This window comes from Cavia porcellus, unplaced genomic scaffold (assembly GCF_034190915.1).
Source record: "Cavia porcellus strain 051 isolate PalLab524CR breed Dunkin Hartley unplaced genomic scaffold, mCavPor4.1 scaffold_6, whole genome shotgun sequence".
Taxonomy (NCBI): Eukaryota; Metazoa; Chordata; class Mammalia; order Rodentia; family Caviidae; genus Cavia; species Cavia porcellus.
The window spans coordinates 66,177,003-66,202,014 of NW_026947489.1; the positions used below are offsets into that span (position 1 = coordinate 66,177,003).

At 51.3% G+C, this 25,012-nt stretch overlaps 1 protein-coding gene and 1 long non-coding RNA gene across 2 annotated transcripts; one reads left to right on the forward strand and one right to left on the reverse strand.

The window, feature by feature from the left end:
- Window positions 1-5,502: 5,502 nt before the first annotated feature.
- On the reverse strand, window positions 5,503-15,976 carry LOC111756767 (uncharacterized). The gene is made up of 2 exons (XR_010048167.1): window positions 15,551-15,976; window positions 5,503-6,819 (listed from the first exon to the last, which is right to left on the reverse strand). It is a non-coding gene; the product is annotated as an uncharacterized LOC111756767 (long non-coding RNA).
- On the forward strand, window positions 15,200-21,953 carry Lhx1 (LIM homeobox 1). Its single transcript, XM_003469586.4, has 5 exons — window positions 15,200-17,315; window positions 19,153-19,379; window positions 19,474-19,751; window positions 20,950-21,115; window positions 21,474-21,953. Exons 1-5 carry the CDS (start codon window positions 17,146-17,148, stop codon window positions 21,851-21,853), a joined length of 1,221 nt encoding a protein of 406 aa, XP_003469634.1. The 5' UTR covers window positions 15,200-17,145; the 3' UTR covers window positions 21,854-21,953.
- Window positions 21,954-25,012: the final 3,059 nt, after the last annotated feature.

Here is a 25,012-nt window from a genome sequence, read left to right on the forward strand (position 1 = left end):
CCCAACACAAATTTTTCCTCATCTAGGATACAGAGCCCTCACATAAGGGGGAGTGTCCTCAGGAGAAGGGACCACTGCAGGCTGGGCTCTGCTGATCTCCGGCTGCTGTCTCAGCCCTAGCCTGCGAGTTTAGGAAAGCCATACAGTGACCCAGGGTCTTTTCTTCTCCAGGCCTCAGTTTCCCATCTATACTTTAAGATCATGGGAAAATATTTGAGCCTTAGGGCCCATCCCCTCATAATATAAAATCCAATAATGAGACTAATTCCCCACAGTGACCAGAGGGAACAGGCCTGAACACCCCCAACGGGAGGCCCTGTGATCACCACCTGGGTAGCCCTTGACAGGCTCCGTGGAATCCTCCTGATTACCCAGAGGAAAGGTTGTGTGTCCAGAGTTGAGAGCTGGGCCAGTAAGCCTGATGCAGCCTTCCCCCTCCCACCCGAGATGCCCAACTTCCTGTGTGCAAGTGTGGCCCTTCCTTCCCCTCCCCCTTACCCTGCTCTGTCTCCCCCACCCAGTCCCATTCAGCTATTAAGGATGACCTGCTCCTAGCTTGAGGTTTGCTTGTTTGCGTTTTGCAGGGATTGAACCCAGGACCTCACACATGTTGGCACGTACTCTACCACTAAGTTACATCCGCAGTCTTTATTATTAAGAGTTGCCCAGCTTGGCCCCCAGCTTGTGATCCTTCTGCCTCAGCCTTCCCAGTAGCTGGGATTATAGGTATATATCACAGCATTCAGCTGTTGTGTATTTCTTTTTTCCCAGAGCTGGAAATGGAACCAGGGCCTGCTCCATAAATGCTCTGCCAAGCCCAGCCTCATGCATCCCACTCTCCATCTTCTTGTTCTTGGTATCTTTCTCTCCTCAACTCCCTTCTCCATTTCCTCCCTAGTCCTCTTTCACTGCCTGCTCTTCTGCTTTATTTTTCTCTTCCTCTTCCCCCCTTCATCATTTCTTCCTTTTCATCCTCCTCTGAGTGCTTCTGCCTGTTTCCTCCCCCTCGGTTTTCTTCTTTCTCAGGCAGACTCAGGGCAACAGAGACAGCGCTAGCCTGGGCGTGTATGCACGCGCATAGTGGGTGTGAACCAGCACCAAGGGCCATGCTGCTCTGGTCTGAGCCCCTCTGGTGTCCCCAGCCGCAGGAGGATAGGAGTTCACCCTCGGGGCAGCTGTCAGTGCTCCTGGATGGATGAGTGAAAGTGGTGGAGGTGGGGGAGGCAAAGGCGCTGGGGAGGGAGGGGTCGTCTTCAAACACAGAGGAAGGGAGCGTGGTGGGCGAAATACCGGAGCTATTTAATAAGATGCCCCACCCTGGGCACCTCTGCCATGGGCCCGGCCGGCCTATCCACCTCCCTCCAATTTTGAGGACTGTCCCTATCCTTCAAGCTGCCCCCAACACTGAGGCCTATTTGTTTCTCTTCTTCTTTGGGCAGGCCGGAGAGATAGAGTCCCTTAACTTCCCAGACCCCTGCCCAGCCTTCTCCATCTCCCCCCACCAGGGGTAGCTGGGATGGGGACCCCAGGCAACCTGCTCACTGAGTGATGTCTGGGCAGATTAGAGCCCCAAAGCTGGCAGGCCTATTAGGAAGCCTCTGTGGGGGAGGGGCTGGGGCAGGAGAAGGGGATTTTCCATTCTCTGAGCAACTGGATTACACAGGCAGGGGATCAGGGAAGAACTCTCCCCTTAAGCTGCCTCTTCACGGCCCAGCTCTGCCCTGGCTCTCAGCTGCTCACACTCTCAGCCAGCATCTTAGCGAGTCAAGTTTGGGGCTAAATCATAGCCTTGTCTCCCCCTGCCAACCCCTCCAGCTGTTACAACCGTGAGGAGCTCAAAGCCAATGGCTTTGCCACCACCTCCACCAACCCTCAGCTCCCACAGAGACCCCAGGGATGGAGATGGACCTGGAAGGAGGTGAAGTCACTGACTTTTTACACTGCAAGGGAAAGGCACACAACAGGGTTCCTGACTAAGGGTGGATCTAGGAAAACATGCTCTCTCAAGGATGAACCAGATCTATTCCAGGACTCAATTCAGCTCAAGACTCTGCTGTTTTCCCTGACAAGAAGGAGGCTTGCTCCTGAGTTTTCCTTAACCCAACATAGAGGGAAGAGAACCCTATTCTAGTCTGGCCCCTTAAGGTTTTGGTAGACTTAACCATAGTGGATAACGGAAAGCAGGAGAAATGTGATGAGATTAGAACCTAAAGTCTTTAAGTCTAATCCTAGCCTCACTACTAACTGTCTGGGTGACCTTGGACAAACCATCTTCCCTTTCTGAGCTTCATCTTTCTCTTCTGCAAGACAATAATAAAAACATCTCTTTCCCAATTGTTTCAAAGGTTGAAAGAAGGTAATGGAAGAGCAGCAAACCTGGGATTCAGCATACACTAGCTGCTTGATAAATATGGAAGGAAGGAAGCAGAACCCTTTACTCGGGAGAGCATTCATTCTAGAATAAGTGGCCAGGCAATTGGTCCTTCTCACCAGGAAGGCAAATCCATCATGTTCAGCAACTATTGGCCTCCCCCACCTGGTGTAAGGTTATTGGGGGGTCATGTCCCCACCCCCTGCATCTACTTTCTAGAAAGAGTCCCATACAAGAGGCCCAAGCCCCCTACCCTAGCCCCATGTGGCCCCTTAAGGCCATTTCTGACCTTCTTGATGCCCTATGTTCCTCCAAGTAGAAAAATTTCTATGATCCTATGACCTCTTAAAGCCCTGTGCTGCTAATGGTTTTATGATCTTCCCTCTCTCTGCCCTTCTTACCCCCAGCCTTCTTTCAGTAGGTTCTAGTCAAAATAAACAACATTTATGGCCAGAGCAAGATTCAAGGTCCACACAGCAAACAAATGTGAGCCCTTTGAAGGTGCCTGGGGAATCCATCACATGCTGGGGTGTGATACTCCCCAGGCCCTGGAAAGGGACTCAAGCCTGGGAGGCTGAGCTCTGGATCTGGATTTAGAATCCAAGGGGTCTGTGCTATCTCTGGGGCTCTCTTCTTCAGCACCCTGCCGGAGAGAAGGAAGAGGAGGAGGAGGAAGGGCAGGGGCCAAGGAGCCAGCATGGTTTGAGATGGCCATGAGCACAGCAGCTCCTCCTACCCTGTATGCAGGCCCCCTTGGAGGCCTATGTCAGACTTGATATGTCATCAGGGAAGAAGAGAATGTGAAAAGAAAAAAAACAAAATGGCAAACCAAGAAACCAGCAATAATCAGAAATGGACAAGAAAGCTAAAGCCCAAACCTATAGCAGTCTCAGGCCCAGACATTAATCTAACGCTCACCTGGATGCAGGAGCAACAGCCATGATGGAGCAACTTTCCTGAAGAAAGCTGGTCCCAATGCCTTGGCAGGCTGACTTGGGGGAGGCAGCTTGAGTCAATGTTAACACTAAGTGGAAGGGAGAAGCAAATGCCTCCCACCCCACCTCCAAGCGTGGGGAGCCCCTCCGCCCACTTAACCAGCCTCAAATGGAGGAGAGGCCCTGTGGCACAGCTAGGGTTGTCTCTGATGGCTCCTCTGGCAGTCGTGACCACAGAATGGGTCTGTTTTCAAGAGGGACGGGCTCTGCCCGGGAACTGTGGTTGGAGACTATTAATGTGGGATTCCCAAAGGCCCAGGTCTGAGAGCAGCTTTCTAGGACATGAGGCTCAATGCTTTCTTCAGCTTCCGCTAGAGGTTCCAGAACTGGGCCATGGGCCTGGGAGCTGGTGTTCTTTGATTCAGGGCTGGGAGAGAGAGAGAACTTCCCTCCTGGGACCTGTGCCTTCTCATTTACCCCGCTAAAAATAGTATGCTATCCAACAGGTTGGGTGAGGAGTCAGACAGGAAATAGGTACAGTAGCTATCACGTTTATCACATTTATCAGGTACCCACTTATAGCATTTGCACATGAGGCAAGTAATTAATGTTGGATGAGTAAGTCAGAGAGATAGAAGGTTGGAAAGGAAACAAAGGAACAGAGTCACACATGCAGAATGTAAGCATTTTTTTCCAGGATAATTTACTCAAAAGTGTTCTGTTACTACACTGAAAGAATAATTTTAATTACTTCCCTCCCCCAAGAACTAGAGATTGAACACAAGAAGATCTGAGTTACATCCCCAATCCCCTTTTTATTTTGAGAAAGTCTTGCTAAGTTGCCTAGGCTGGCCTCAAACTTGTGATCTTCCCACCTCAGTCTCCTGAGAAGCTGGGATTAGAGGCATGAGCTCCCATTCTGAGGTTTCCAGTGGATTTTTATGATCTTCTAGTGAATCTAGAATTTTCAGTTGAGTGACCTGGGGTCAGGGATGGAGCATATATTAAAATATTCCTACAGGACAGAGTTTTAGAGGTGGCAGAGCCTTGGAGATCTGTTTAGTTCAGGAGTCTCAATTCTGGTTAAAAATAAAATCACCTAGAAGCTCTTTTACAAACAAGATGCTGGAGATTCACATCCAGAGATGCGGATCTAATTGATCTGGGGTCCAGGAATGTGTTTTTTAAAAGCTCCCCAGATGATTCTACTGTGCCAAAGAGGACCACCTGTGCAGGCCAATATTCCACTTTACATACTTGGAAACTGAGGCTCAGACAGCTAACTAGTAGCAGGACAGGCCTAGAGAAGGTGATCTGATATCCTGACCCCTACGTATCTCTGTGACATGTTTGTGAGATGAGCCTTTTTTTGGAGGCATCTCTGTCTAGAGAGACCAGCTACCTGAATCCCTCTTCCACTGCTGGCTCATTCATATTCTACCATCAGAGGCCAGGTGGCTGGCATTGCTCCTCCAGGGTTCCCATCCTGAAGGCCTCCAGGCTTACATGAGGCAAACACACAGAAGTCATCTTCCAGGTCTGATACCTCCAGGGGTAACAGGCAGCTCATGCTCCTTGGCCAGATGGAGCAGATATGAACATGCAAATGTCCCGACACCTATAGACATACAGGCACCTGTGCAGATCATTCTGCGAGTACACATCCTTGTTTCCAGGTACATCAGAACGTGGCAGTGAGATATTTGCACATGTATCCATGAAGAACCATGCGCAGAATTGACATCATGTTGATAGAAGCACTATAAGAATATATATGAGAAAATAAGTTTGAATGCACAAAAGACTCAAGGGTACAAAAAGATTTGCACATATATTCAGAATTGTGTAGAAGTGCATATAGTTGAACCCACATTTGTAAACCTACATTTACATTTAACAGTGAAAGCACACATACGAAGATATGTAAGCGGCTGGCCACCCACATGACCACATGGCTGGCAGTCTGTGTGCACAGTACATATAGGTTTATGTGAGAGAAAAAAAAAAAAAGGTTTCTGCTGTTTCTATCATACTTCTAAGTAATCATTAGGAAATGTGTGCATCAGAAAACAGTATCATTCATGCTTAAATATGTCTCAGCATATATAAATGAAACATGATATTGTGCCAACTGAGATGCTGCACATTAACATTGTTTATCATTGATAGAATTAAATAACCCATGCAAAGCCCTGGTAGATTTCTTACCATTTTATTTAACACTGTTTTGTCCAAGCAGCATTTGGCAAATGCACATATGCACTGCAGATTACAACCAATTCATAATTTGTAGGATACAATACACAACACACAAGAAGTAGGACAGAAGAGTGTCATCTAAAAAACTCCAACTGTTCTCATCTTTCTTATTGCCCCTCCTCCCCCAAACCTGATTAAAACCCATCCCTTCACACTTCCCTAGGCGGTCTCTGCATTTGTAGTAAAAAGAGATAAGGCAGAGGGTGAGGATTTGGGGCAGGGGAAGAGATAAGACCAAGACCTGATCTCTGGAATGTGTCTACTCCTCCCAGTCTGTCAGAGGCAGACCCAGGCCCCAGCATGTGTTAAAACAGGGGGACCAAAGAAGCATTTTTATAGGTTTTGTGGCCCCTCAGGTTGACTGACAAAGTTATTCATTCAGAAGGAGGAAAAAGAGCACTGCACTTATCAATTGCGTGGTAAATCCTTCCTGAAGAGGTTCATAGAAACAGCTCCCCACTTCTCTTACTTAAAGGGAAGGTATATTCTTCCCGGAACCTGACTGCGAAAAGCTTGCACACAGGCACAGGCCTGCCAGCTCACCCTCCAGAACGGGTGCCAGCTAGTGGGCCAGAGTGCAGTGCCGCTCCGTGACAAACGGCCTGAGGGAAAGCAAAACTAGAGCTGGGAATGCTGCGTGTCCATCTGTAAAGCCAAACTAGGACATGAGCAAAAAGATGGTAGAACTACCCGTGAACGTAACACAAGCTGGAAAATGCTTCCTCGCCAGACACCAGGCAGTAAAAAGAAACCGAATTTAGTCCACAGAGATGATGAATAAATGGCGCTTGCAGGTGTCTCAAACTTGCCAAAGACTTGCTCATCTCCGGAGGCAGGGCCAGGATCTCACGTGGAACCTCGGTGCTCCGCTCTCTAGCGGGTGTCATTACCATCCCCAGCTTCCTCTTGACAAGACTGAGATGAGGAGCTCCTTCCTCTGCCGGAGCTTCTGAGGTAGACGCTTCCCTTGCTACCCTTTCTCCTATGGAGAAAGACCAAGCCTAGAGGCAGAGGAAGCCAAGTCCGACTTGAACAGCAACTGAACTCACCCAAACTTCATTCCCCAAGTTCTCTGCTCCCCAAATCCTCTTCCACCATCAATGAAGCAGTCATCAGGACTAGTTTTTCAGATAGCTTGGGCTCCAGCAAGTTAGGAGGAGAATGCCAAGTGTGTCATCTTCTCTCCTCTGAAATCAGACACTCCACAGCGAGTGCTATGGCTGGTTCTTCAGAGCGAGGTGCTGTGGCTGTTTCCTAAGTGAATAGAAAGAAAGGCAGAGAGAGACACAGACTGAGAGAGAGAGAGAGAGAGAGAGAGAGAGAGAGAGAGAAGACGAAGTTTCCTAATGTTTGGATTCAAAATGCAAATAGTGGACGCACTCAGCAGTGTGTACGCACTCCTCAACACACACACACACACACACACACACACACACACACACACTGTCTGCACAGACACAATCATGAATCATCTGCACTGGGGAACACTTTAGCGTTCAGTACTATTCTCAGAGGCCCAAGGTTTTTAGCCAAATCCCAGGTCTGTGCACAAGGACACTGCATAAATCCCTCCCCTTATGAAAGGCCAGTCTGAGCAGATGGGACCACACTTAAGTAAACTGTAGAGCCCTCCCTTGGCCCAGTTCAGAAAGAGCAGCAGGGGGCCGTCCCTACCAGCTAAGAGCAGGAAGCTAGCAAGAGAGCAGAAGCTGTTAATTCTGAGTCTCTCATGGTCGTATCTCTAACTTATCTCTCTGAGGGGAAGTGTCCCTTTGACCACACAATCCTTCTTCCTCTCCCCGAGGGGAAGTCAGATCTTGCAGTCAGACTGGAGAAGGCTGCTGTAGAATAAGTGGTGGCCAGAGGTGAGAAATCAAACAGACCCACGGGAGAGCTGGCAGAGCAGGTGAGAGGCAAGGGCTCCAAACCAGTCTATCTCCAGGCTAAGTCTAGGGTAGTAACCGCACAGCAGCTCCGCTTTCTGATAACCTGTCTCATTAATATTTATTCAAAGAAAAATGTTTTAAAAGAAGAAAGGACCATGGTAGAGGTGGAAGCCGTCACCTGGTCCTCCTCTACCCTGCACATCTGGGCCCGGCTGCAGCAGAAGCTAATGTCTATACCACCTATACTGTACGGACTCCTACCCCAGCCTCTGCCCCTCTCTCCATGTATGTCAGGAAGACACAGGCAGGTGGACAGAGAAAGAGAGAGACAGACTCGGGCACCCCAGGTGCTCACCAAGAAATGCATGGACTGTGAAATTACGCCAGGGCTGGACAACTTACCACCACAGTGGAACCCTTGGGGTACTGAAATAATTAACTTGCTAATCAGCTACACCTTGCTTTTTCCTTTCTTCCTGGAAAAAAACAATTGTAAATCGCCTTCCCATCAGGATCCTATGTCAGTCACTTGGAGACAAATGATGCTTTTGAAGAAATACATCCTCTGTTGCCACATAGACCGAAAAGGGTCACAGGGTGTCAGGCCTCTTCCGTCTCCCCATCCCTTCCCACCAGACCTCCAGGGGCACACAGAGGCAGAATGTTTCTGGAGATGCATGGTTTTTTCCATCCATAGCACAGGGCTTTTCCATCTCCACTAAGCTTTCTCGCTTTTGGCCCTCCTTAGCCTGTTTGCTGGCACTAAACAGCCAAGATCGACGTGGAGAAAAGAGGATTGATTAGAATCCTAATAATAATCCCTGGCATCCATCCGGCTTTAACATTTACAAAGTGTTTTCACACATTATCTTATTCGGTCAGAGGAGCTCTGGAGCTGGAAGGGACCTCAACAATCATTTAGCCCATTCTCCCTGTTACAGATGGGGAAACTGAGGTCCGGAAAGGTTACATAGCTTCCCCAAAGTCTGGAAGGTGTAGCCAGGTCCCCAGCTCATTGTCTAGGGATCTTATGTTGCTTGAGATTTTCCGAAATGACGGAAAGATGATAATTCTTTTGTTCCATAGTAGACATCAAAAACTGAAGAGAGGGGCCACGGATTTAGCTCAGCAGCATAAGAACCTACCTTGCAAGCGCGCAGTTTTGAGTTTGAGCCCTGGTACCAACAACAACAAAAAAGAGAGAGAGTAGGACATACGGATGAATGAAGATTATTCCTATAAGAACTGGCTTGGGGGGTTTAACTGAAAGGGGATAAGTCTAAGTGCTAAACAGGACATGTTAATTATCATGTCTGTTCCTATGTCCTCTTCACTTCCCCAGGTTTAAAAATTGAACATTATGTACTTTGAGATCTGAGGTTAATTTCTGGGCAGGTCAGGGATGAGGACTTTTCTTAGATTCAAATCTAGTACCTACACTCAAGGGTCTGCAGCATAATGGGCCGCCCTGTGCACATGTGTGTCCACGCAAGACATTAGATTTAGCGGTGAAAAACAGTCATCTTGATCCTTTCACAGATCAGGGATTTGCAAATTAATAGCTCTTTTCCCCCAAGGCTCTGAGGAGGTTAAAAAAGATTTCTGGAGAAGGAAAGGGACAGAGGGCAGAAAAATATAAAGCAGGAAAAGGGACAAAAGGGACATGACACTGTCAAGAACATACTTCCCTGTGAAAGGTGTGTGTGTGTGTGTGCACGCGCGTGTGTGTTTGGTCGTGGGTCTCTGCGTTTCCACGGGGCTGTCTGCCCCCATTACCCGAGCCAGTAGGAAGGTAAGCGGTTCCTTTGTGTGTTCATTTATTACTAAGCCCAACTCTTTTCCCTCTAAAACTCCTTCTTCTCCCTGTTGAGCTGACCACGCTTGTGGATTTATGAAGAGAGATGTTTTAGCAGAAATCCCCCAGAGTGTCCCATCAGCCCTAAATCCCAGCCCCGCTCACCCCCCCAAGACCCCATGACACACAGCATGCCAACACGGCTTCCTCTTGCCTATGCATTAGCCATCCATTGTGGCAACCTGACATCTCTCACACATAAAACCGTAAGAGAGAAATAAAATATCTGTCTCTTGGCGAAAATAAAGCTTTGCCTCCCTCCTGATGTATAGGATATAAAATAAAGCCACGGCTCCAATAGTGGCTTTTCCTTATGCCAGAGTTGCCTTTGCACACACGGAGACAATGAAGACGGATGGTTTGGGACGAGGCCCAGCCTCCTGGGGCCGCCTTCACCCTCTTTTATTACAGTCGCTCCCCCCACCTTGCCTTTTTCTTTCTTCTTCACTTTCTTTCCTTTCTGGCCTGGCTTTGCCTTTTATATGTCCTTCTCTTTCTTGCCCCTGGAACTTTATTTCGCTTGTTCACTTTCTTCCTAAAGCATGACAGAGACGGTGAGGAGGGAGCCAAGTTGGCCACCTTCTCTAGCAGGCCTGCCACCTCTCCTGGCCTCCCCTCTTCTGCCAACAGCCAATTCTCTCTCTCTGGACCTCTAGCCTCTAGGACTAATTCCCCTGTTACTTTTGGGGATTAGCCTTGGTCAAATGTACAAATGTTCCCATGGGATAATTAAGAGTGTGTTTTGTGGGGGAAGGGTGGATTTTTTTCTAGAAAGCTGCCTTTCCCCTCCACCCACTCCTTCCACTCCCTGGGCTGGGTGGTTTACAGATCTCAGCATCTATTTATTTAGCTTCTGAGGAGGCCATCAGGGCAAAGCTACCACCTTGCAGGGGTGAGAGTTGACATTCCCCTCCCAAATCCAAGCCTCAAAGCAGCATTACCAGACAGCTTGTGGCCTTGGGCCCCTTCAGCCATCTCAGCTACCAAGGGGCTCATCCAAGGCAACAACCTTCCCCTGTCTCTTCTCCAGAGCCCCAAGGACTGAGGGTGTTGTGGGTAGCATGAGAGGCCCTCCCCACACTCACACAGGGAGCCCAGAACTGTGCCCTGCATGGTCACAGACTTGGTCACCTTCTTGCTCTCTCGAACACTTGATGCCTTTCCCATAGGGCACAGTTTCCACATTTTTCCTCCGTCTTCCCTGGAAGTCTCACTTTTGCCAGATAGAAACTGCTCATCTCTACTTCTGTCTCCCAACCCCAGTCCCAGTCAGCGTGCATTTTTCTCCTGAAGTCTCTCCCGGTGTTTGCTCTGAGACCATTCCTCTTCCTGCTGTCTCTGTTTCCCAAACCTCCCCTGCTCTATTTAGGGACGGTAAGAGGCATCCCAGGTCCCACAAGAGTAAGCAGTAACTCAAACAAGGCAGCAGTTCAGCGCCTGGACGCCCAAGGAAACAATGGGGGAGGAGGAACTGTGGTATCCCTGAAGAAGACGCCCAGCAGAGGCAGTGGGTGGCTTTTAGCCACCACCGAGATTGAGCTAAAGAAGGGTCCAGTGTGTGTGTGGCCAGGTCTGCTTCCTCTGAAAAGGCCTTTATTAATGCGGCCCAAATCTGGAAGGGCAAGGCCATAATGGCTACCCCCCACCCTGCCCAAAAAAGAAGAAGCAAGGGAAAGGACTTAAAGCTGCCAAATCCAGAAAGAATTCAATCTCAGTCCCAAAGGTTGTTAGCTTTGGGGTGATCTCTGTTCTTCTCTCTCTCTCTCTCCTCACTTGATATCTCTCCAGATATCTGCGGTGACCACTGCCATTAGGTAAGGGGAGAGAGTCAATTAGGGAGAGGATTAATTACTCCCAGGCATGAGCCCCGTTTGTCTTCCTTACCGGGTGTGGGCTCAGACAGAGGAACATGGGCAAGCACCCAAATACACATTGTTGTCACGCCGTCTTAGACGTTTTATTTATTTGTTGGATTCCTGCCCAGAACAGCTCACAGGCTTTTCCACGGGAGCTGAGTCTCCCACCAAACACGCTGCCTCCTTTCTCCCTCGCCTGTCACACACCCCGCACACCCTCTGGTCCTGGTAGAAGCCCCCCTGGGAGCTCCATGGTCCTCTTCTGACTGCCTTTTTTGTGGCTGAGTGTCTTCCTGGATCTCTTTTCTGTTTGCATTACTACACTCCTCTATGCACTTCTCCTATCCATCTCTCTCCCTTTATACCGTGTGCTTTTCCACATTCCTTTTCTCAGCTTTCCTACCCTTATTCCCTTTCCCCCTGGCTCCTCATTTCTGTCTCTTTTCCCAGTGCACCCTCTTCTTCAAGACTACTCACACCCTGTCTTTGCTCTTTGGCACTCTCTGATCATACTCCTGGCTCGTCTGCCCATCCATACTCCCAGGTCCTTCCGGCTCTCCTGGGAAGCCAGTGTCCTTTACCCAATCATGTTGTGACACCTGGCCTACTGCTCCTCTTTCTCAGCCTCAGTTTTCCTCCACTATGTCCAAACCTCACTTGGAAATTGCAGAAGCAAAGTACACACCCCACCAGAGCAAGGTGCCCCACATCACTTCTCACCTTACTAGTGCACTGATCTTAAGGAAGCCCCCTAACTTGGGTTTCCCATCCAGGAAAATGAAGATAATACCCATTAGCTCTCCCTCATCTCTGATCCCCTTATTATATGGTTGGAGGAGACAGGGATGTAACAGTAAAGTACAGAATAGAGATTAAGGCAGCCTGAGTCAGGAGAGAGAAGGGAGGCTGTGAGAGGTCAGGTATCAGAACCAAAAGACTCCAGCCTAACAGTTCTATGCATCACATAAGCCATGTCCTCATGACTCTATGCAGAGTTTGCAGGGCACCTGGACTGGCAGGATTCAGGGGTTCACTGGGTTAGTTCCTTCCTCCCTCTTTCCCTCCGGTGACTCCGTATACTCCGTTTCTACCACTCGGCTGGCTCAGGCTCCGCATAGGGTAACCCCTTACCACCTGGATATTCCTAAGGGTCTACTTTCATGGCCTCCTAGTCCTTTTCTGGGGGCAATGGCTGGACAAGAACATGAACAGAAAAGAAGTGGCCATGGGTGGCTACAGCTCTGGGGATCAATATTAGCCGACAGAGACTAGGCAGCTGGGTTTTCGTTCTGCTCACGTTACTCAAGAACATGGGGGGAGAAATGGTGGGGCTTGACCAACAAGACCATCAAAAGAAAGCGGTGCAAGAGATGTACCTTCGGCAACCAAAGGGGGTGCCTGGAAAGAGCCTGCAGAGTACTGTGGTCCACCCCCTTCCCCAAACAAGGTCTTTCTTCTTTGGTCCATTGTGTGTGTGTGTGGGGGGGTCTCTCTGAAGAGACATCAGAACTGTGAGAGCCACTTCCTAAGTGCACCGAAGTCTTTGCAGAGGCTGTCATGGGAGCAGGGCTGAGGATATTCTTCAGCCACTGAGTGATGGCCGAGGCTCCAAACTGAACCTCCCAGCACGGGTTCAGAATTCACACATCTTGGGTGGTGAAAAGTGTCTGTGTGTCTGTGTGACTCTAAAGGACCTGGGATAGGAAAGAGCTTGTGTACTGGGACTGGGACAGTGAGTGACCAGGACAGTATGGTAGTGTAGGGAGAGAGAGGTTTCTGCTGCTCTTGCTTGTGAGGACTCTGGTTTAACGCACAGCTGAAATGAAATAGTTTCGGAGATGGCAAATTTAGAAAGCCAGGTTAGTTTTCTCTCCGTGTCACACCACTGATTACGTTTTAAAACAAAAGCTCAATAGAAACCAGGGCGGTGTGTGTGTGTGGGGGGGGTGAGTCTAAGCGCTGTTGTGGTGGTTGCTTTAAATCTGGACTTTAAACCTAGAATCCGGAGCCAAGGGGCAAATCTTGCCTTGCGCTCCTCCAACCCCTTATGGACACCGGGGTTGGCTTTGCGGACTTTTTCCTACACACACCTTCCGGACACCCGGACAAGCAGAGCCCTAGGCCCTAGAGCCAGCCTGCTCCAACTCCCCTGCCGCGTTCAATCCTCCGGGGGAGGGAAAGGATCTTCTTTCCCCCATATCTAGGTCCTGCAGTCCTTGCACCCACAAACGGATGGAACGACCTCTTCCTGCCCACCTAAGGAAGGCATAGGGCTTGAGTTTGGAAAGTCCAGCTGTCGCCCTTAGTCCCCTCCAACCTCTCGCCAGCCCCCCTCTCCTGGCCCCTTTGCTTTACATGAGAAGGAGCCCAGCTGGGGCGAGGGCTTCGGGGATGGGGGGGTAGCCACCTGGGACTCGCGCCCGCTACAGATTCCTGAAAGCGCGGTTGGGTAGAGGACTCTAGCTGCGAGCGAGTGCTGGGACATCTGGAGAAGGGGGGCAGCGTCCTGCTGGACCAGCCCTTCCTCCAGGGCTTAACCAAAGGCAGCAGGCTAGGAGGCGCCTCCGGGTCCGCCGAATGGGAAGTGAGAAGCCGATGCCAAGCAGCTCTTGGCGCCTCCGAGGGTGCCGGTGTAGTGGGTCCCTGCCGGTCGGCTTGCTCCTGTAAGTGTCGGGTCCGCAGGAAGAGCGCGAAGCCAAGTCCGAGCCCGCAAAGCCCGCCAGCTAGGTGGGAAAGCCGCACCCGCCATCGCTTTCGCTGCCGGAGCCCCGGCCTGGGAAAGACTGGCGAAGGGTTTGGTGCGCAAGTTATCCATTCCCCTTTCCTGCCCCGGTCCGCAGCAGGGAGCCCTCATCCTGGTGTGTAAGAGCAAGAAGGTACGGTGGCGAGCGTTAGAAGCCCTGCTCCCCGAGGTCCAGGCGGGGTGGAAGCCAAAGAGGCGCGCAGGTGTCCTTGGCGGCTTCGGTTTCCAATGAAAAGGTAAACGCTGGCTGCCTGCTGGCCTCAGGGTTGCAGGGGCGTTGGCAGACCTCCGAATCCCACTGAAAGCAAGCTAAACCCATTGCCGCGCCTTCCCAGTTCGTTCGAAGAGGGTAGTCTATTTGCAGAGCCAGATTTTTTCTCAGCCCGGGTTCATTGCGACCGCGTTTTTGGCGCATTTCCCTTAAAGTCCCTACCCTGTGTGAAAGGCTTCCCTTGCCTAGCAAAGAAGATCTAAAGGGCAGTTGCAAATCACCAGCTGACCCTGGCTGACTGCCTCCTTTATTTCCTACCATGCTAGAGGCAGCTAAACCGTCCCAACACTCCCCCACCAAAAGAAATGGGGAGCAGGTGTGGGATCACCCAGCCCTGTCGCCTTCAAACTCTAGACGGGAAAAATCTGGGTTAAGCCTACAAAATTGCGGTTAAGACGGAATTTGGGAGGGGGGGAAAAAACCCCGGAATTTGGGGGTTGATTGGAGCGCGCCAGGGAGCAAGATTGACTCTTGGATGCTCAGGTTCTCAGGGCCCGGATTCGACCCCCACGTCTAGATAAACCCGCCTTGGCAGGAGCGAGTTTACACCGGGAGCGGAATTAGGGATGTTTGTGTCACCTAAGGCGTGACCTCTGGAAGGTATGTTTGGTCGGCTGTTGTTTGGGGAAGCTGGCGGCAACCTGAAGCTAGGAGAAAGGAGCCTGGAAGCTGGGGCGCACAAAGCCAGCAAGCTGCACACCTCCGTCTATTGCAGCCCCTCTCTGTCGTACCCCGGAACCTCCTTCTCTCCCTCCTCCTCCTTCCCACTGCCACTACCACCACCAGCCCCAGCTGCCGGAGCCCCGCGGTTTCCCGCCTAGTCGTTTGTTTTTATTTGTAAAAGGTGTCTCCGGATCACAAGTTTCTCACAACTTCTCGCCAGGGTTGCAACTCCTCACCCGAGGCGCTTCTCCACCCACTTCTTCCCCCACCCAGGCGCCGCGCCTCCGGCCTCCCCCTCCCCCACCAGGAAACAGCTGGAGTCAACTTTCGGAGCGCGCCCGGCGGGAGACAGACACCCAGATCTCCCAGACACTTGGACCCTGCGGACTTTGGATGCATTGGGGGAGGGGGCTCAGAAAGAATGACGGGTGGAGGGAGATTCAGCTGCCAGGCGCCCCCTGCCTCTCCCAGGACTCGCTCTGTGCTTGGGGCAAACTTTCAGGCCAAAGCAGCAAGACAGGAACATGCCAACACCCAGTGAATTGCAAAGCCAAACAATGCACCAGGGCCTCCGGGGTTTCCGGACCCGGTTGCACCCCAACCTTAGACCTGCTTGATCGGGGATTGTCCTACTCTCCCCCAGAACTCTGGCCTCCGGCTGCGCCTATTCTGGCTCTCTTTCAGTCCCTCCCACCGAAACCGACGCCTTACCGGAGTAGGAGGGGGCCAGGCACCTCGCCGCCCGTAGCCCGCGCCGCGCGGGGCCGCGGGTGCCGCCGCCACTGATCCTCTAAACGCGGTCTCCCCTCACTCTCCCCGGCCGAGGGATGCAGAATGGTTTACAGAGGGACGGCGAGGCGCTGATTGGTCGCGGGCCGCCGTGACGTCGGCGAGCGCTGCATTAAGGCGAGGGGGCTTCCAGAGCTCAGCCAACAGCCAGGAGCAGTGACCGAGCCGCTGGAGCTGGGGAGAGACGCGCCGGGCGGCGGACTGGGCCAGGAAGACCAGGAGCCGAGGGGCGCGGGCCCAGAGAGAGCCCGCCAGGAGCTGCAGCCCAGGCGGCGAGAGCGGCGGTCGGCGCCGAACTGTTCCAGACGCTGGCTGACTGTGGCTGCTGCACCAGGACATTATTTTAAAGCTTTCCAAGCTGCCCCCTCCCCCCCGACTCCTCCCGCTGCAAAAAGGAAAGACAGAGAGAAAGAAGGAGACTAGAAAGGAAATCCAGATTTGCCACCACTACGAGAAAAGGGGTAAAAGGAAAAAGGGAAGAAAGTCGAGAGCCTGGGTTTGGACGCAGGCAGCCGGATCGTGGGCCGAGCGATGCGGGGCTGCGCCTCCAGACAGCCGCGAGTTGTGACTGGAGCCGCGATGCACGGCCAGGCGCGGTGAAGAGCCGGACCGTATTGCCTCCCCCAAGGAGTCCAGGCGCAGGGAGGGCCGCCCCGAGGACACGGAGGCCGCCTGGCAGGCCACTGGCCGAGGTGACGGGGCTGGGGCGGTGGGGAGCGAGCGCGCGCGCCTGGCTGCGTCCGCCCGAAGTTGTCCCTCTCGGTTTTTGATTGACACAAACACTTCTCCAAAAGGGGGGGAAAGACCTAAGCAACAACAACAATTAACACCAAGATCTCCTCCAACCCTGCCTTCCCTCCCTCCCCCTTCGGCTTGTCCCCATCGTCTCCCCCAGGCCCAGCGCGGGCGCCCGGCGCGTCCCAACCCGAGGCACGCTGCGGGCAGTTTAGAATCCAAAGCTTCTTTACTTGTTTTCTTTTCTTTTTGTAAAAACAAAAAAGAGGGGGAAACCTCGGTGGTGGGCAGGCTGGTACGCACACACCCGCCTTCATACCCCGACGAAAGCAGATGCACTTTGACTTCTGACAGCTCTACCTCAAGCCGGAGAGAACTCAGCAGCGCACTCCGCGCAATCCGAGCTATCGGTGTCTTCCTCTTCTCAGTCTCCGTTTTATTTATTTCCGTTCCCGCTGCCGGTTCTCGGTGACCTTCATTCCTCCACGGGCTCTGGGCAGAAGAGTCGCCTGCCTGAAGCTTCTTTTCCTTACCCAGGGAGCCGAGGTGGCGTTGCTCCGCCCCGTGGCCCTGGGACCCCCAGGCTGTGCCCTCCACCCTGTGCCCCGCCTCAACCTTTTTTTCCCCCTTTTGATTTCCTGGTGCGGGTTTGGCTTGCCAGGCCGAGTTTGTCTCCTCTTTTTGGAGGGGCTGGGGAGCTGGTGCCGATCGTCTTTGGGAGTCATTTCCTTGGCTCTACTTGCCCCTGTCTCTCCCGGCCTCACCCGACCAAACCAAAGACCATGGTGCACTGTGCCGGCTGCAAAAGGCCCATCTTGGACCGCTTCCTCTTGAACGTGCTGGACAGGGCCTGGCATGTCAAGTGTGTCCAGTGCTGTGAATGTAAATGCAACCTGACCGAGAAGTGCTTCTCCCGGGAAGGCAAGCTCTACTGTAAGAACGACTTCTTCCGGTGAGTACTTAACCTCCTGCGCCATGGCTGCTCCCTCCCTGAGGACCCTTCCTGTCCGGCTTCAGATCAGAGGTCAGCGTAGCTCAGGCAGCAGTGTTAAGAGCTACTCTGGAAGAGAGGGCAGCCAAGTCCCTTGGGCGCCTGTCTCTTCACCAACTGGTGTGCTGGGAGCCTGGGGTAACAGCCCTACTTGCATCTTGGAAAGTATGGGTCCAGGCTTGGCAGCAGGCACCAAGGAAGATATCCGTCTGCCTCCATTCTGAAGCCCCAAGACAATAAGATAACCTGGGGAGAAGGGTGCCCTAACTCCAGTCTTCCCCAGCCAAGCTCTCCAGCAACTGTACTCTAGGCCTCCAGAGTTGCTTGTCCTGGAGGCTTAGTTTAGAAACCTGAGCTCACTCGAAGGCACTGCCTTTTGCAATGGTTTTGGCAAGAACAGTAGAGCCTTTAGGTAGAGTCTCTGCCTCCTATTCAGATATCTGCCTCAAGACCAATCTTGCACACTTAGGAGCCTTCTTGAAACCTAGACTGGCTTCTAAGCAACTCGATCTGGGAAAACTGCTGCACTAGAGCCTGTGAAGTGTCTTGAGTTTTTTTCTTTCTGCTGAACCTGTGGGTGGTGGGCAAACAGTTCAGCCACAGGCCAGTGCTGACCTGGGCTTCCAGGCATGGGCTCCATTTGGAGCCCTCCCAGGGATGTCCCACCAAGGCTGTCACCTTCTTGCTAGACCTGGCTCTTTGGAGCTGGGAGATTTATCTCTACTCCCTTCCTCTGTTTAGCATTTTAGTTACATTTTCTTAAACTCATTTGGCTACCTCATCCACACAAATAAATCAACAGAGAACAGTGCAAATGCATTCTACTGTTCCGGTTTGAAATCTCCCAGTTTACTTGGTTGACTTACTCTTGGGTTTCTCTCATTTTGCAGCAATAGATTAAAATGGGGCAGCTGAGGATGGGTTGGGGGGGCATCTGAAGCCATCAGGCACACTTGGCTCACAGGCCCAGCCAAGTGTTCCCCAGTGCCACTCCACCGTGCCTGTCTTGGCTTTGATGAACACAGTGGAGCAAAGCGCTGTGCACATAGTTACTGTGGTGAGGTTGAACCTCAGAGCTTCCACAAGGTTCTTCTCCAAAGACTGATCCGATCTGAGCCACAAAGGGGTGAGCCATACCCTCTTCCAGCAGGCCCCTGAGGCCTGGCTTACTGCAAAGCTCAGCAGGGCGCCTAAAGCCTGCCCAGCCGCTCTTTGGCTCCTGCTTGGGCCAATCTGCCAGCTTTGGGCACGAACAAACGTGGCAGCAGCCCAGCTACGACTACTGAGCTTGGTGTGGCGGTGTTTATTTATCTGTAACCAAGCCCGACCTCTCTAACCCTTAGTCGGTGAGCTGATCCTTTTGTAGTGAAAGAGAGGCAACCCTGGGAGGGGGGCAGTGTTTTCAGTGCATTTATATGATGTGCTAATTCGATTTTGACTTCTCTAAATCTAATCGGGGAAATAAGTGTACCCTGTCTCTAACACCCTTGCTGTGGTTGTCACCATGCTGCGGCCTTTTTCAGCAATTCTTTTCCCTGGGATAACTTCAGGAGTGAGACTAAGGCTGGGCAGCAGCTTGGGTCCCTGGCTCTAACCATGCGCATTTTCTCTCTCACTTTCCTTGCTGTCTTTCCCTGCCTTCTCACCTCCTTAATTGGTTTTTGCCTCTTTATCACATTCTCATCTCTCATCTCCCCCCCCCCTCCTTGCTTTCTTTTTCCATTTACTTCTTCCTTTCTCCCACTTTCTTTCTTTGGTCCTGTTCCCACTGCCCCTTGCCAATGTCCATCCCCTACAGATGTTTCGGTACAAAATGCGCGGGCTGCGCACAGGGCATCTCCCCTAGTGACCTGGTGCGGAGGGCGCGAAGCAAAGTGTTTCATCTGAACTGCTTTACCTGCATGATGTGTAACAAGCAGCTTTCCACTGGTGAGGAGCTCTACATCATAGATGAGAACAAGTTCGTCTGCAAAGAGGATTATCTAAGTAACAGCAGTGTCGCCAAAGAGAACAGCCTCCACTCGGGTGAGATTCCCAGCTGGCTAGGGGCGGGTGGGTCCTTCGGGAGGAAGACTAGCCACGGCTGGCCCCTGCTCACCTGCCCCTTCCTTCTCCTCAGCCACCACGGGCAGTGACCCCAGTTTGTCTCCAGATTCCCAAGACCCATCACAGGATGATGCCAAGGACTCGGAGAGCGCAAATGTGTCAGACAAGGAAGGGGGCAGCAATGAGAATGATGACCAGAATTTGGGTGCCAAGAGGCGGGGGCCTCGCACCACCATCAAAGCCAAGCAGCTGGAGACTTTGAAGGCTGCTTTTGCCGCTACACCCAAGCCCACAAGACACATCCGAGAACAGCTGGCACAAGAGACTGGCCTCAACATGCGAGTCATCCAGGTCAGAACCCTGGCATGCCACTTGGTCCTCCAGAGGACCACAGGCTATTCAGGACACCAAGTGCAAACCTAGGACTCCCAGACTTAGAGGCAGGGAGTTTGTAGAGACTGCTGCTGCTGGTGGGGCTGCTGGAAATCCTTTTAGTAGTCCAACTCAGGTGATAGTAGAGATTCAGAGGGGTAAGTAGGGAGCTGGGTGTGAAGCTGGAGGCTATGTTCAATACCACAAAGTTCCTCTCCTTTTGCACCTAGCCTGTCACTCTCACCCCATCCTTTTTAGGAAGGAGCAGAGAGGCCAGGATGGGCACCAGACTCAATGGGTTCCTTTAGCTTCTACATGTGATCTCCCTCAAAGTTCCCAACTCCAACTTTGTGGCTCTCTTGCCCAGTTTACACAAGCCCTAGAGCAGAGACTTGCTATCCAAAGGTTGATGGGGTGTCCTGGATCCAAGGGGAGGTAGTTGAGTGGGCAGTCAGCTCTGCCTGGGTGCAGTCCCTGGTTGGATGGGGAGGAGGGGCCATCTGGAGGTAGCTGAGCCCACTTGTGCCTTGTAAGGTAAGACTGCTCAAGATATAGGCTGTCCAATGGTAGTGTCCTGATCAAGGTGCCTGGAGGCAAGGTGCCAGGTTGTAGGTGAGAGAGGCTGGGTGTGTCTTTGCAAGTGTGCAAGAGGCCTTCAGTGGGGGTGAGGATGTGAGATAGCTAGGCCCTTGTTCAAACCTGTGCACAGGAGTATGGGGTTGTGTGTCAGAGTCAGCATTGTCACTGTCTGTTTTGGTGTCATTACATTTGGGAAACCGAGTTTCAGCAGGAGGGTTTCTGTGTCTGCCATTATTATAGGGTTGAAGAGTGGTCACTGTAAGAGATTATGAAAGGCAAGCTATATTTGTGACACTGTTTTTTGGAGATGCTTAGTGTCTGTGTGTACAGCCGAGAAGCTGTAACTGACAGTGTGGCTGCCTTCCGTTGGATAAGGTGGCCTGTCCAGGTCTCTTTCAAAGAAGGGAATTCTGCTTACCCTTGTTTAAGGTCTGCTATGCTCGGCCCCATCCAGGGACTTAACCACTACTTCCAAGCGCCTCCCCCCACCGCGCCCCAGGCCAGCATGCTTGAATGAAGAGCTGGGGTCCTCTGCACACCCTTGTTTGGGGGAGTGGAGTCCCGGTGGCCTCAACCTGCTTTGGCCTATGTGCTTCAGGTCTGGTTCCAGAACCGACGCTCCAAGGAACGGAGGATGAAGCAACTGAGCGCGCTGGGCGCCCGGCGCCACGCCTTCTTCCGCAGTCCGCGCCGGATGCGGCCCCTCGTGGACCGCCTGGAGCCGGGCGAGCTCATCCCGAACGGCCCCTTCTCCTTCTACGGAGGTGAGTGCGCAACAGAGTAGCGAGGCGCGCGGCCAGGCTAGGAAGCGGTTCGCTGGAAGCGGGTGGCAGCGCGGGGAGCGCGCCTGGCTTTCTGTAGAGAAGCGAAGAGGCCGGGAGAGAACGGCGAAGGCTGGGGAGGTGGTGAGACCTAGGACCAGGCTCCCGACCTTGAATGAGGAGGGTGGGCAGGTGGGGAGCCATACTGCTTTGCACTCAGTCTGCTCTCGGCTCTCAGACCTGAGGGGCGCCCCACAAACTGCTAGTTACCTGCATCGCCCCTTCCCCTCTCCTTTCCCACCCTTTGGGTCTGGGCTTCCTCTGGGCCCCGGCCTGACGTCCTCCTCCCCGCCATCCGCAGATTACCAGAGCGAGTACTACGGCCCCGGTGGCAACTACGACTTCTTCCCGCAAGGTCCCCCGTCCTCGCAGGCCCAGACGCCCGTGGACCTTCCCTTCGTGCCGTCGTCCGGGCCATCTGGGACGCCCCTGGGCGGCCTGGAGCACCCGCTGCCCGGCCACCACCCGTCCAGCGAGGCGCAGCGGTTCACCGACATCCTGGCGCACCCTCCAGGGGACTCGCCCAGCCCTGAGCCCAGCCTGCCGGGGCCCCTGCACTCCATGTCGGCTGAGGTCTTCGGACCCAGCCCGCCCTTCTCGTCGCTGTCGGTAAACGGCGGGGCGAGCTACGGGAACCACCTGTCCCATCCCCCCGAAATGAACGAGGCGGCCGTGTGGTAGCGGGGTCCCGCGCGGTCCGCGGAGTTCGTGGTTTGTACAGAAATGAACTTTTATTCAAGTGAAAGAGAACGAGAGAGAGAGAAAAAAAAAAACATAAAAAGCAAGCCTCCTGCCCACTTCTGCAGCCTCGGGGACCATTCGCGGTCTGGGAAACCGGATGCGAAAGCGGGACACAGTGGGCTTCAAATCCGCCTCGCGGTCGGACTGGGATCTGCGCACTGGCTGGCGAGGTGCAGAACTGGGGCTCCCGAAGGGAAACACAGCGCTCTCCTGACCTCCCTTCTGGACCCGGTCCGACAGACTCCCCGGACCTGCGGCCCGGCGGGCCGAAAAGACCTTTCGACAGCCGCGGACGCGCACGGCGCTCGGCGTGGGCCGCGCCCGGAGCCGCGGGGAGGGAGGCGGTGAGGCGCGCGCGGCCGGGCGCGGGAGGCGAGGCGAGGCGAGGCGGCCGGGACGCTCCCGGCCGGCCAGGCGGGTTCTGGCTCTGAGATTCCCTTTTACTAGTGTTGTCTCAGAGGTCAGCTACAGCGACAACAAACTCATAGCTTCAGAAACACCGACCTGCTGTGCATCAGGTGGGACTATATATTTTTTTGTCTATCTGGGTTTTTTGGTTTTTGTTTTTACCAAAATTGCAAAATTCTAAATGTAAAGCCCTCAGTATCAACTCTTCTACCTTCACAAAGCTCTGCACACACAACACACACACACACACACACACACACACACACACACACACACGGATAACACAATCCATGGTCTCACAGTCAGACCTCTCAGTAAAATGACTTGAACATCAGCTGTACAAGAAAAGTATTCTACCTTCACAGACAAAAGTTAAAAAAAAAAGACTATTGAACTAAAAACAGTCAACTGTTTACGTATAATGTTAAATTCAGGAGTTCAGTGTTTTACTAAGATATCCTGTTTTGAAACCTCTTGTTCAAAAACGTTTTGAGCAATCAACCAAAATTATTCCTTTTCTTTTCTTGTAGATGTTCTGACAGATTTGCAGGGCTTGGGGCTCACTGTGCTAGTATGTAAAAAGGTGTTGTTTACACAAGGCAAAGAGAAAACATGATATTCAGACAGTTGCCAAATAGAATAATTATAGCACAAATACTGTAAAGGTGCCAGGCACCAGCAACCTGAGAAAGTGTTTTAAAAAAGTGTTAAAGGTTTAAAACAAGACATCTTTGCTAATTTTTAGTCCTGTTGAACATTCATGGAATTGTTAATATGACTTATATAGACCCACACAGGTTTTATTTTTGTGTCTTTAAAATAAAAGTCCAAAATATTTAAATTTTATGGTCAAATATGCAGTCAGCAGCTGCTACTTTTTTCTTTATATATTAAATTTCTCATATGTCTTTTATTGTTCTAATAAACCTAAGCTTGTGTGACCTCCAGTGCATATTAGACCATTCACTGTATGAAAGAAAACATGTTGAATAAATTTGTGAATTTTTAATAAAAATAGAAAATCTGATGTTTAGATAATTGGTGTGGCATTGGATGTTTCCAACAATTAGAGAGGAGTCCTGATGGGACACTGATGGGACCCTCAGAACCTGAGAGAAAGACAGCCAGGACTGGGGTGATGTACCTGGTTTTTGCCTTGGCTATGGTTGTCGGTCTTTGCTAATACCAGGCAAGCTTTTCTCTGTGGCTTCCTGCTGTCATTAAATACAGATTTGGATTCTGTGGATTTAACTGATATAGGTGAAGAGATATTTGCTGATAAGTTAATATAGAATTTGAAATAGAAATCAAATCCATGGCTAAAAATGAGTAGTCCTGGTCTATTATTAGGGATGAGATTCAAAGCATTCTCTCTGTTACTCTGCACATGCAAAACCAGGCTTGTGAATGTCAGACACTTGTAAATATATAGTTAGAGGTGGTCCTTTTTAGTTTCAATTCATTTTCCATAGATAATATTGCTTTCTAATTTGGCGGTTTGAAAGATAACATAAAATGAACATGCAGTAAGCTAGAAATGAAACACTTTAATTCCTTTCTTAGAACTGATGTGAAATTGCTGTTTTATAGTATTTATTACATTTGAAGTTCTCCAGAAGGAAAACTTATTTTGCCTGGAGCGAGATTCATATTAGGTTTCTCTCAAAGAAGAGCCAAAATAACTAATATAGAAGTCAAATTTCATCTGGGAGTTGGCCAATAGGTTCTAAAAAGTAGTTCAGTCCCTTCCAAGCTTTCATTAGAAACAGAAGGAATTTGAGTATTTTATCTACTGTAAAATACTCATGTGTGGGTGGATGTGTGCTTTAAAATCAAATGCTATTAGATTTTTAGAATTTCTTTTCCGTACGCCAACATTTCAGTCTGGATTATTTATTTCTAATTTTGAAAAAATCAGAAGTTTTGCATTCTATAGTATGTAATTTTCAGCACTATTTTCATATTTTGTTAAGACACAGTCAAGTTTATCTTTCCTGTAGAAAAGACTTTCAAATAAGTAGCATTTCACTGCCTCCCTATGATAGCTTATCTAATGGGGAGAGATATCAGGGAGGAATCTGGCAATGTTCTTTCAGAAATAAAAATTTATGAAATACAAAAGAGACTTCTGAAACCCCTAGGTTCTGCATACAGCACATTTTCTTTAAGTGCTTTATATGCAATCACAGAATCGTTTTGTCCTTTTAGCATTTATATACATTAAATCATAGCTAACGTATTCATTACAGCCACCACTCCCTACCCCCTCCTTAAAGACGTTCATTTAACTGAACTTGTGCTCATCGGGAAGCTGCATTTTCCTATCAAACGCTGCTGAATTATTTAGCAGCTTTCTTGTGGCATCGGGGTATTTGATAAGCATTTTAGAGTTGGACAGGCGGTGTGGATTCAATTTGAACTCGGTGGCAGCGGCACAGTCTTTCCCCTCGGCGCGATTGTCAGAAGACCCGGCTAATACCCGAACAGGTGGTCATGCTCAGCAGTCTAAATTGGAGCTGAAGGCCCGGAGTGAAGAGGTCTAGAAGTGGCAGGAGCCAATTCCCTTCTCAGCAGTGCGGCGTGGTGCACCTCGCACCCGAGGTGCAGGCGAGCGCAGCACCGCCTGCACGCGGCTCCGCGGAGAGACGCGCCGGGCCGAGGCAGCGCCACCACGCCCCCGCCCCCCCCCCC

Coding starts and splice junctions, on each gene's coding strand:
- Lhx1 (XM_003469586.4), top strand. CDS start 17,146: ATGGTGCACTGTGCCGGCTGCAAAAGGCCCATCTTGGACCGCTTCCTC. Junction 17,316..19,152: donor TGTAAGAACGACTTCTTCCG/GTGAGTACTTAA, acceptor CATCCCCTACAG/ATGTTTCGGTACAAAATGCG. Junction 19,380..19,473: donor AGAGAACAGCCTCCACTCGG/GTGAGATTCCCA, acceptor CCTTCTCCTCAG/CCACCACGGGCAGTGACCCC.